The following is an 11,872-nucleotide window of genomic DNA, read 5'->3' on the forward strand; positions in this document are numbered from 1 at the left end:
AAAAAAAAAAAAAAAAAAAAGCCCTTAGGAAAACTGGCCAGATACCCACCTGTAACATTTCCTGATCTGTGGTAAGTAACAATGGTCACTTGCTAACGGGTCCAGGAATCGAAATGTGCTTGGGGGCCTCGAAAAGAGGAATTTACCCACTGCATAGAGGTATCTTATGGCACAAATGAAACCTGGGCTCATGAAAGGCTTTCAAGAAAGTCCAGCCTGAGATTCCTTATAAAAGGTTCCAGCAAAGCCAATTTTAAAGGAAAGAAGTGCCTAGATGGTTAACAATTAATTATTCTTACTGCGCTTTATGCAAATAATCAGTATACTGAAGGTACAGTTTATTTTGGCAACTGAGTTGGTTCTGCTATAATTTGTCTTTAGTAAAGAGAGAAATTGGAGAGAGAAAAATGATTCAAAGAGAAAAGAGGCTATGACAAGGCTATTAAATCCCAGCCTTGTCTGTACTGTCAGCTCAGAAAATGAAACATAACTGTTTTACTAAGTTAATCTGTTAAATGGGACTTAAGAGACTGGCCAAAGAGTATAGAATTATATATAGTAGTTATATTTACTCTAAAGCCTTAAGACTCAACAAAGGTCGCCAATTGGCTACACTGGAAAAATTTGTGCAGTGTTAAATGTTATCTACTGTGTCTATATAGATACTTCAGGAAAAATTAAAACCTAAAATGAGAATTTCCCAGTAAATGGTGTAACTGTAACACTGCATCCTACTGTGCCTAATCTGTATACTCTGCTGAGTCTGCTGCCAGCAGAAGCCAAGTGGCTTACTTGCCTGGACTAAAGAGATGAGTTTCTCAGTATAAGGCTGGCTCTGGGTAGCCAGAGGCTGTTTGTTTTTCCAGTGGGAAAGACCAGACACGGAAACTGTGATCCAGTACACATGGTCCAGGTTGCCATAGGGTTCAAAACACCCACAATTTTTGAAGAAGCACTGGCTCATGATCTCCAGCTGAGGAATTAGAATATGTGCTGTTCCAGTATGTCAGTGACCTCCTTTCAGGGCAACCAACCCAGGAGGCCTGCACCCAAGGCATGGACTGTCTTTTATGACATCTAGAGGTATGTGGCTATAAATTGTTCAAACGAAAGGCCTAGATTTGCCAACAGCAAGTATGTTATCTAGGATTTACTGTCCAGCAGGGGTAGAGGTATCTAGGCATGAAATGGAGGCAAGTCATTAAATTGCCTCCTTACCCCCATGAGCCAAAAGCAGGTTTGGGAATTCTTAGGTGCAGTCAACTTTTGTTGTCTTTGGATCCCCCACTTAGCTGTCTTGGCTAAGCCCTTGTATGAGGCAACTAAAGGAGGAAAACAGTAACATGCCTTCTCCCAGCTAAGGATGAGACTGATAAATGCACCTGCACCGGGGCTACCAGACTTGGCCAAGCCCTTCCCTCTGTATATCTCAGAGAGAGGAAAGATGTCTGTAGGTGTGTTAACCCAGCTGGTTGGGTCCTGGCCAAGACCTGTAGCTTACCTCTCTAAGCAGTTGGATGGAGTGGTAAAAAGATGGCCACTCTGCTTAGGGGCTTTAGCCGCTGCGGCTCTCCTTGTGCAAGAAGCTGATAAGCTGACTCTAGGGCAGAATCTCAGAGTGAAAGTACCCCACTCTGTGGTCACTTTAATGGACACTAAAGGACACTTTTGGCTCTCTAATGTAAGAACACCCTGAACCGAGCCACGCTTCTTCCAGTCAGTGGAAGAGAGACTGAGCATGACTATATAGAAGTTATAGATAATGTGTATTCTAGCAGACCTGACTTGCATGACCAGCCTTGGACATTTGCAAACTGGGACTTGTATGTAGACTGAAGCAGTTGCATGACAGTGCAAGGTGAGCGGCAAGCTGGGTATGCAGTGGTTACCTTAACAGAGACTGTAGAGGCTAAGTCCCTACCCCAAGGAACGTTGACTCAGAAGGCTGAGTTAATTGCCTTGACTTGAGCCTTAGAACTAAGTCAAGGGAAAAATGTGAATGCTTTTCTGACTCTCCAAGTACATGGGGCATTGTACAAGGAGAAGGGACTATTAAATTCTGGGGGAAAGGACATTAAGTAACAGCAGAAGATACTTCAGTTGCTAGAAACCCTGGAAGGTGGCAGTGATGCACTGTCATGAACATCAAGGAGATGTTTCCACCTTCACTAAAGGGAACACTAGGATCGGTATGGAGGCAAAAAGGACTGCATCCAAACTGAGTGGCTCCCCTCATCCTGTGGGTTCTGGAGCTCTCACCTATCTACTCCCAGGAAGGGAAGAAACAGTTGGCAGAGGAGAGGAGCCAGGAAATGGAAGGAGAATGGATAAAGATGGCAGATGGACAAGTAGCAGTCCCCCAGGTTCTAGGAGCCACCATGGTGACAGGAGTATTTGATGAAGTTGGTGGGCCAGTACCTCTACATCTCCCACCTGGCAGCCCTGGCCAAAACTGTCAGTCAATGGTGTGTCACCTGCAGCCAGTTTAGCGCTTGCCAAGGACTGACGGTACCCCCAGGAATCCAGTCGTATGGAGCAGCGCCCTTCGAGGACTTCCAGGTAGACTTTACTAAAATGCCCAGGTTTAGAGGGAACAAGTACTTGCTGGTGATTGTCTTTCAGACTTGGAATAGGTAAAAGCCTTTCCCTCCAGGATAAAAAAGACTCCTGAAGTAGCAAAAGTATTGCCCAGGGAAATCTTCCCATGGTTTAGGTTGCCACTCTGGGAAAGACTGAACTGAATAGACAAAAACCCTAGAAAAAGTAGCAAAGAAAATCTCCACTGGGTAATTATGTTCTGTTTAGTCTTTTGTGTCTGTACACCCTTTCTCTCTGAAGAATCAAGGGGACCAAGTCTAGGTCCAGAATCAGAATCTGGTCCCCCTGAAACCAAGGTAGAAAGGACTTTACACCATCATCCTGACCACATGCAAGCAGCAAAGGTAAAAGGAATACTCATCTGGAGTCATCACAGCTGGCTGAATAGGGCTTCACTGGCCCTTGGAAAGTAAAGGTAACTTTGAAGATAGTCAGCATGCTCTGCTCCAGCCACACACGGGGAGCTGGCTGGTCAGCGCACGGCTGAAGCCTGAGGAAACTCCTCGAGGGACTTGTCTGTCTTAATTGGACTTTGGACTTTGGGAAAAGACAGGGGGTGGGGGGGGGGTGTCACAGGGAAAAGTAAAATCTTGCATGTATATTAGCCCACCACCACGGTACTATTAAGACCTGAGTAGAGAACCCAAGAAGAGTCACAGTCCCTGAAACCTCAGTGCTAAAAAGTAATTAATATTGGCACCTGCAGAAACAAACTGATATTGAGACCCCAAATTAAAATATATTGGAGTGTCAAAAGGAGGGAATGAAGAGAGGATACCCAAGAAAGGTGAGGTCTAGGAGAACAGGTCTTCTCAAGAAGACCACAAGGAAACACCTACTAGTCCTCTCCATGGTGACTCAGCTCTTAGGAATTTATAAACTTAACTTCCTGTAACTTGGAAATTTCCGAGTTCTGTGAAATCCTGTAATTCTATAGGGTCTGGAATAGCATCTCCCGCTTGATTCAAACTGGCCAATGAGAGGAGTACCTGTGGAATGGAACTTTTTGACTATGAATAAAAAGAGAAAGACCAAGCCAGTCTTGGAGCGAGGCCATTTGGAATTCTTCTATGCTGTAAGCTCCTGGCTGGTGAATAAAGCCCTTCTTCCTCTTAGAAAGGTGGTGTTTGGGAGCTCTTTCTCTCCATTGGGCCTCATCTTCCTGCAACAGTAGGGAACTCCACAGCCCCTCTTTATTAGACTCCAAAACAAATATTTTGTTTGTGGCGTTCATAGGAGCTGTTGTGATTCACATAATGGGGATTTGGATGGGAAGTGCTCAGTCTTGGAGCCACCAGACCAGTGGTGGGGATGCAAACGATTATTTACTGCACAGATGAGCTTATCCTTCAGTCTTCATTTTTATACCATGGTTTGAGAAATAACCAGTTCTTTAAACTGGGAAATGTGTTTTATGCTTGTTGTAGGGCAAGTTTGATTTTGCATGACCATTTTCCAGATGGTGTGTTCTACATTCTGTAAGCTACGATTCAGTCATCATTCGAGTTAAGGGAGAACCAGATGTTCTAGTATTCTTTAGCCCATTATTTCCATTGTCAGTAACTTTTCTCTTATCCTAACAGTTCCATCTCTTGTGGCTTTTTCTCTTTGGCTGTCTTCTCTTTTCTGCTTCTGGGGGCTTTTATTGTGCTTGGTTAGGTTTCTGTTTTGGGGAGGGAGGCATCGGTTGCCATGTCATGGAACACTGGAGAGATGCAGAGGTTAATTCATGAAAGGTCATTAAGAGCTATCAGCAAGATATTTGATGACCTAAGGGTTAAGGGTAAAGGGCAGCTTAATTTAGGAGTTTGAGTACTTTATAACTTCTAAAGAAAGCTAGACTTTGGGAAAAGTAAAGATTTACAGTTTCGAATGGCTGTTCTCAGTTTTAGCAAGATTAAGTTATATCTTATCTAAAAATGGAATTTAGATAATAACGCCTTTTCAAGCCAAGACATTTTTCCTGCTTGTTTCACTGTGTTCTTATACATGATCTTGAGAGTATATTAGCTATTTATAGGGGGTTTTTTTGGCTTTTTATTATTTGAAAAAGTTAAGCTTAAATATCAAAGTAAAATGTTTATTCTGTAAAGTTCTTTTTTGTTTAATTAGGTATTTGGTGACCAATTAATCTGTCTGGTTGAACTGGTAGAATCAAATCAGTAAGTTTGTGAATAGTTGGCTGTTTCTAACCAGGGTATTAAGATTGGTTGAATGTTCATAAAGGATTAATGAGACAAGACCTTTTACGTAGGTAGCTTAAGGAATCAGAGTTCAGGCCTAAAGGGCAGGGCATCTAATCTCAGCTCTGCCTGAACACTTGCTCTGTGACCTGAGGCAAAAAAGACTTCACTCTATTCCTCAAAATCACCCCCCCCCCATGGTGATGTGGCTTGCTCTTGCTTACCTGCCTGATAGGGTTATTGTGAGGATAACCAGTAAGTCATTAGAAAGTTCCTTCCCAGGCAGATGCTTAGGAGTTACTGTGTACATAAATTAAAAGACTTAGTCAAGAAGCTTTAAGAAATAAAATCTTAACAACTTTTGAGGAGCTAAATATGTAGTATTTAACTTTTTGTATTTGCCATTAGTTATGTAAAATTGACTTATAAAATTGGAAAGATACCTGTATTGTCTGAGTAAATACTTTGCACCAAACTGGTATAGCAGTGTAAGTTAAATTTTGTGATTAATTCAGTACCATGTATTTATGTCCACTGCATATCAGAGATCTGTTCGTAGCTTAAGCAAGGACTTTAACATAGCTTCTGAATACATATGCAAAGGAACTTGTCTGATATTTTCCTTCTAGGATTTTGTTGTTTTGCTCTGACATGGATATTTCCATCTAGATAATCGTCCTGGGAACCCCTGCAGAAGAAGATGGTGGTGGCAAAATTGATCTAATTGAAGCAGGGGCTTTTAAAAATCTTGACATTGTTTTTATGGCCCATCCATCCCAAGAGAATGCTGCTTATCTACCAGATATAGCGGAACATGAGTAAGTGATCAGTTGAAGATAAACTTCTTAGAAGGAAGCAGATTATAGAATACTTTTTATGTCTAAACCAGAGACTTGACACCCCACATTTATGCATTTAAAAAGCAAATTGAAAGATAATGGTAGGATGTCTTTTTTTTTTTTCTTTTTTTTTTTTTTTTGAGACATGGTCTCAAGCTGTCACCCTGGGTAGAGTGCTGTGCCATCACAGCTCACAACAACCTCAAACTCTTGGACTTAAGTGATTCTCTTGCCTCAGCCTCCCAAGTAGCTGGGACTACAGGTACCCATCACAACACCCAGCTATTTTTTGGTTGTAGTTGTCATTGCTGTTTGGCAGTCTCAGGCTGGATTCGAACCTGCCAGCTCTGGTATAAGCGGCTGGCACCCTAGCTGCTAAGCTACAGGCACCGAACCAATGGTAGGATGTCTTGATTTCCATTGGATGACATTTGACAAACCTCTTCTAATTGAGATTTATTGTAGTGTTTATAATTGGAGTATTAAAATACATGGGGTCCCAACAGTTGCCATACATAATAGGGAAAATAGGAAATTATAGCTAAATGTACCTTTATTTACAAAATATTCAGAACAAAATTTTACAAAACACAGTAGAACCTCTAAGTTGATCATCCTTGGGACTATAACATGTCAACATACAGAGGTGGTCAACAGAAGGAACTGGCCTACTGTACTAATCCAGACTTGAATGGTCTGTGAAGATTAGCTTAACTTAAGGAGGGGGGCGACGTAGGGAGTATCCTCTACAGTATCCTCTACGTGTTGACCACCTCTTTTTTCAGTTTCAGATTAATATGAGGGTACAAATGATTAGGTGACAGTGTCTGTGTTTGTTCAGTAAGGTCCCCTTTGTTGACCACCTTTCCCAGTCATGGTGAACATGTTACAAGATAGCCATCGTCAATGCAGTTTTTCCTAAGTGTGGTGACTTTCAGAACAGACTATAGTAGCACCTATTAGCATAGGAATAGTGAACAGAACATGTTGACACTTAAGTTTTGTTTTGAATTATCTGAAAGTGATCTGATTTCTGGAAAACATCTACCCATTGTCTTTAACAGATAATTCTGTTACCTTTGGAAAGAAAACAACACTTTTCCATTTTATTTATTTTGAGTTCTCTGCAGAGGGGATAAATTACCTCCTGAGAGAGAACCAAAAATCTGAAAATCTATGGATTTTAGTGGAACTTGTCAGTGTATGCTTTTCAGAATTGTCTGGTACTGCAGCCTTTTATCTTTCTCTGCACTGAAGGGCTCACTTTTTTCAGTATTTGGGAGCATGCCTCATTGAAGTGATTTGAATTCTTTTTTTGCAGATTTTTGGCTGGGACTGGGTTTGAACCCACCACCTCTGGTATATGGGGCCGGCACCCTACTCCTTTGAGCCACAGGTGCCACCGGTGATTTGAATTCTTTACATAAGAAATTTTGACCATAGTTATGGTCACAAGGAGCCACTGCACAGCTGTATCCAGAAAACTGTATGTTCTCTGAGGTAGCTGGGTACCTCGGGATGGTGGTGGAACCACCCAGCAGTATTTCTGGGTTGTGTTCCGGTATCTCACCTCTCAGCAGCCTCCTGAGCCTTGTTTTCTGAGGGTGATATCTTAACTATTCTGGAATCCCTACTGTGACAGGGACAGGAGGTGTCTCTCTCTGGCTGGATGGGGCCTGTTTTCTGAGGGTGATATCTTAACTATTCTGGAATCCCTACTGTGACAGGGACAAGAGGTGTCTCTCTCTGGCTGGATGGGGCCTGCACCTCTAGGCAGACTTCCCAGCTCATTAGCCTTCTTGGACTGTCTGCATTCTAAAGGTAGCCAGGCCTCTTCTTAGTGTCTGACTTAGCTTTTTCTTTGGTCATCTTTTAAGATGGAAAAGAGAGCAAGATCAAGGATTTAATTTTTAAGAAACTACTAATCCATTGATCTTAAAATTGTTTTTTCCTGTTCTCTTTTCTTCTTCCTTTCCTTTCCTTTTCCTTCCTTTTCTTTCCTTTCTTCTTTTCCTTGCTTTTTTTTCTTTCCCCCTTTTTAGACATGATCTTGCTTTATCACCTGGGCTATGGTGCAGTGGCATCACCATACCTTACTGTAACCTCAGACTCTTGGGCTCAAGTCAATCCGTCTGCCTCAGCCTCTGGAGTAGCTAGTGCTACAAGGATGCATCACTATACCCAGCTAAGTGCGGTATTTTTTGTAAAGACAGAGTCTTGGTATGTTGTTCAAGCAGTCTTCCCACCTTGGCCTCCCAAAGTGCTTGGCTCATATCTTAAAATGTTATAATTTTGGATGCTTTTACTTGTTTTTGTTGTGGTAGTAGAATGTTTAGACTCAGTTAAAAAAAAATACCCTTAGCATTCTCAGGAGTCCTGAATCTAGCCCATTAAAAACAATCAGAGTGGCTTTCTATTAATCTAAATGTGAGTACTGTTAATTAGGTTTAAAAAGTGTCTAAAGCTTGGTGCCGTAGCACTGTGGTTACAGCACTGGCCACATACACCAAGGCTGGCGGTTTGAACCCAGCCCAGGCCAGCTAAGCAACAATGACAACTACAACAAAAAATAGCTGGGCGTTGTGGCGGGCACCTGTAGTCCTCGTTACTTGGGATGCTGAGGCAAGAGAATCACTTAAGCCCAAGATTTTGAGGTTGCTGTGAGCTGGGACACCACAGCTCTCTACTGAGGGCAACAAAGTGAAACTCTGTCTCAAAAAAAAAAAAAAGTGCCCTCTAAGCAAGTCAGTTACGGAGCTTCATAAGAAACTGTTTAATATGCAGACAGCCCTCGTCAGTATTTTAGAACATTAATAAAATATCGGTCAGGGCTCAGTGCCTGTGGCTCAAACAGCCAAGCTGCCAGCCATATATACCTGAGCTGGCAGGTTCAAATCCAGCCTGGGCCTGCCAAACAACAATGATGGTTGCAACCAAAAAAAGCTAGGCTTTGTAGTGGGCGCTTTTAGTCCCAGCTACTTGGGAGGTAAAGACAGGAGAATCGCTTGAGCCTAGGAGTTGGAGGTTGCTGTGAGCTATGATGCCACAGCACTCTACCCAGGGTGACAGCTTGAGACTCTGTCTCAAAAAAAATACTGGTCAGGAACAACTGACTTAATACTAGGATCCTATGGTAGCATTGCGAATATAACCTGATTTTCATAGGTTGTCTTAACCTAATTCAAGTATTATCTGCTATTATGCCTGACCTTCTCCTTCCTAAGATGGAATTTCTGAGCTTGTACAGACCTTTGATATAGAACTGTCACAATGCGATGTGAAAAGAAATAGGAGGTTTTTTGTTTTGTTTTGTTTTTTTGTAATTCCAGCACCTAATGTGTATTTATTTGAATTAAATTGTGTACACATTTAGGCCAGAGTGGTGGCTCAGGCCTATAAAACCCTAATGTTTTCGGAGACCAAGGTGGGAGGATTGCTTGAGCTCAGGAGTTTGAGGCCAGCCTAAGCAAGAGCAAGATCCCCTCTCTCCAAAACAAACAAACAAAAAAATTGCCTGGTATAGTGGCACATGCCTATAGTCCTAGCTACTTGGGAGGCTGAGGCTCCCTTGATCCCAGGTGTTACAGGGAGCTATGATTGCACCAACTCTAGCCTGGATGACAGAACAAGACCCTATCTTAAAAAATAATTATGCTTGAATTTAATCTGTGCAGGAGATTGATTGAGCCAAGTTCACTTTTTCTCCTTTTTTGGAATATTTCTTTGTGTCAGGTACTGTGTTACGTAATAATAAACTGTAGCTAAAGTAAGTAAATTACAGTGTTATTACTACAAATAATGTGCCAATCAAAAGTCTAGCAACATGAATTAATTTTGAATAGTAGTTGGATAATTTTAATTACTTTGTTTTCTTATTTTAGTGTTTTGGGGAAACATAGTCACAAATGGATTTTTATTTCTTAGTGTGACTGTGAAATATTATGGAAAAGCGTCTCATGCTGCTGCTTATCCCTGGGAGGGAGTAAATGCGTTAGACGCTGCCGTTCTGGCCTACACCAATCTGTCCACATTAAGACAGCAGATGAAACCCACCTGGAGAGTTCATGGTGAGAATGTGCTTAATATATTCCAGTGCAATATAATTCTTTAATATTTGATTTGTAAAAAAACATTTAGAATCATTTTATGTACTTAACATGAATATTTTTAAAATGTGACACATTTGCAGAAATTCATGTGATAGAACCTAGGATATAGGTAGGTAGGAACTTTGTCTGCAGGTGGGTATGAAGATAATTTCACTTACTGTACATAAATGGAATGGTCGTCTTTGAGTAACAAAGATAAAGGTTTTATGTAAGAAACTACATTCTTTATGTGGGTATTTGAAAATTGGAACTTGATAACAAAATTTTGTCACATCTATTTAAAGTAATGACTGCTGGTTTAATTTACTCAGATGCCCAATATTTTATATACATTATATTTTATATAATATGTATCATATATTATATATGTTACATATATTTATATATAATCCTGCCTGATATTTTTTACAGTTACATGCATTATTGTGTGTACAGTCATAAAGTATAATCTTTAAGGCACACATTTATTTTTTAGTTTATTTCCTTTTAATTTAGGAAATTGTAATACTTGAGTATCTCTTTTTTTGGCCAGGGCTGGGTTTGAACCTACCACCTCTGGCTTATGGGACCAACGCCCTACCCTTTTGAGCCATAGGTGCCGCCTCCTGAAGATTCTTTTTTTTTGCAGTTTTTGGCCAGGGCTAGGTTTGAACCTACCACCTCCGGATATGGGACCAGCACCCTACTCGCTGAGCCATAGGGACCACCCTTGAGTATCTCTTTCTTTACCTGGTTTTGCTATAGGAAAAAGTCAGTTTGTAATTGCAAAAAAGTTACCAGTTTTGCTGTCTTAGTTGCTTTAAAATGAACAAACAGGAATATTGTGAGCCACATGAGACTAGATTTTGTGTATCTATACACTCAAAGCAGAGTGGGTGAACCTCTCTCTGTTCTGTATGTTGATAGTACTTAGTGGCCCTTGACCTAGTTTCTTCTTGGCATGAAAATTATTTCCCATTTGTGAAATGTGGATAATTAAAAATGGCAATATGGGAGACTTTCTGTATTTGTGGGTTTCCCATGGTGGATTCAACCAACTACAGATGGAAAATATTTGGAAAAAACAGTAACAATAATAATACAATAATAAAATAATACAACTAAAAACAATGTGGTTTAACAACTATTTATATGGTATTTATATTAGGTATTGTAAACAACAACAACAAAAAAAAGAAAATGATTTCCCTAGAGCTAAATGCCATTTAAAATATTCATGAGATTCTTGAGGTACAAGCATAGTTGTAGAACCTCCTATCATTAGTTTTTTTTTCTTTTTTCGTGTCAAAAGTTTATCAAAATGTACAACTGCAGTAGAGCCTCCTGAAACAAAAATTTTCCAGAAAGCTAAGTCTATTTTTTTGTAGTTATATGATTTCTACCTGTTTCTTTATAATCTGGATCATACTTTCTTAACATTATTATAAATTCCTTTGAATAAAGTACATATTATTTTATTTTTCTCCTGTTAGCCAGAAAGTATCACCCTGTGTATGTTGTACAGCATATCAAAACCTTTGATTGGTATATTGGTGAAGCTAGTAAATTTAAATTATTTTTCTTTGTGTATATATTGGCTGAATAACTTAACAAGTATATTTAAGCTAAAAGAACTGTTCACCAAGCTTAATTTCAGTAATTTGGTTTTTTTTATAGGTGTAATAAAAAATGGTGGTGTAAAACCCAATATCATTCCCTCTTATTCTGAATTAATCTATTACTTCCGTGCCCCCTCGATGAAAGAGCTTCAAGTTTTGACCAAAAAGGCAGAAGATTGCTTCAGAGCTGCAGCTTTGGCCACGGGGTGCACAGTAAGAAGTCTAAGGGTGACCTAAGCTATGATTAGAGGGGTTTAGACTGTGTTGGGGCTGGGGCTGTTTAATGAAGTTAGATTGAAGCCTGACTTGGCCTTTGATTTGGTGGTATCTTAAACATGTAGAATGAATTATCCAAATGGTTACTATGAATTAATTTTTACACATTTTACTGAATGTGTGCAGTAAAGAAGACTATAGATCTCGGTTGAAATAGTTCTCATATCCTTCCTCATTGGCATTTATGCTTTTAGAATTGCCTTATATGGCTCAGCGCCTGTGGCTCAAGCGGCTAAGGCACCAGCCACATACACCTAAGGTGGCGGGTT

General features: G+C 40.4%; 1 protein-coding gene across 1 annotated transcript in view; it reads left to right on the forward strand.

The window, feature by feature from the left end:
- Positions 1-11,872, forward strand: part of PM20D2 (peptidase M20 domain containing 2) — a 68,610-nt gene that overhangs the window by 48,668 nt on the left and 8,070 nt on the right. The window contains exons 3-5 of the mRNA XM_023517707.1: positions 5,451-5,599; positions 9,545-9,687; positions 11,386-11,540. Of these exons, the coding sequence (XP_023373475.1) occupies positions 5,451-5,599; positions 9,545-9,687; positions 11,386-11,540 (447 nt within the window). The remainder of the gene's footprint in view (positions 1-5,450; positions 5,600-9,544; positions 9,688-11,385; positions 11,541-11,872) is intronic.

The sequence above is a fragment of the Otolemur garnettii genome, unplaced genomic scaffold, assembly GCF_000181295.1.
Source record: "Otolemur garnettii isolate 467f Iridium unplaced genomic scaffold, OtoGar3 scaffold00118, whole genome shotgun sequence".
Lineage (NCBI taxonomy): Eukaryota > Metazoa > Chordata > Mammalia > Primates > Galagidae > Otolemur > Otolemur garnettii.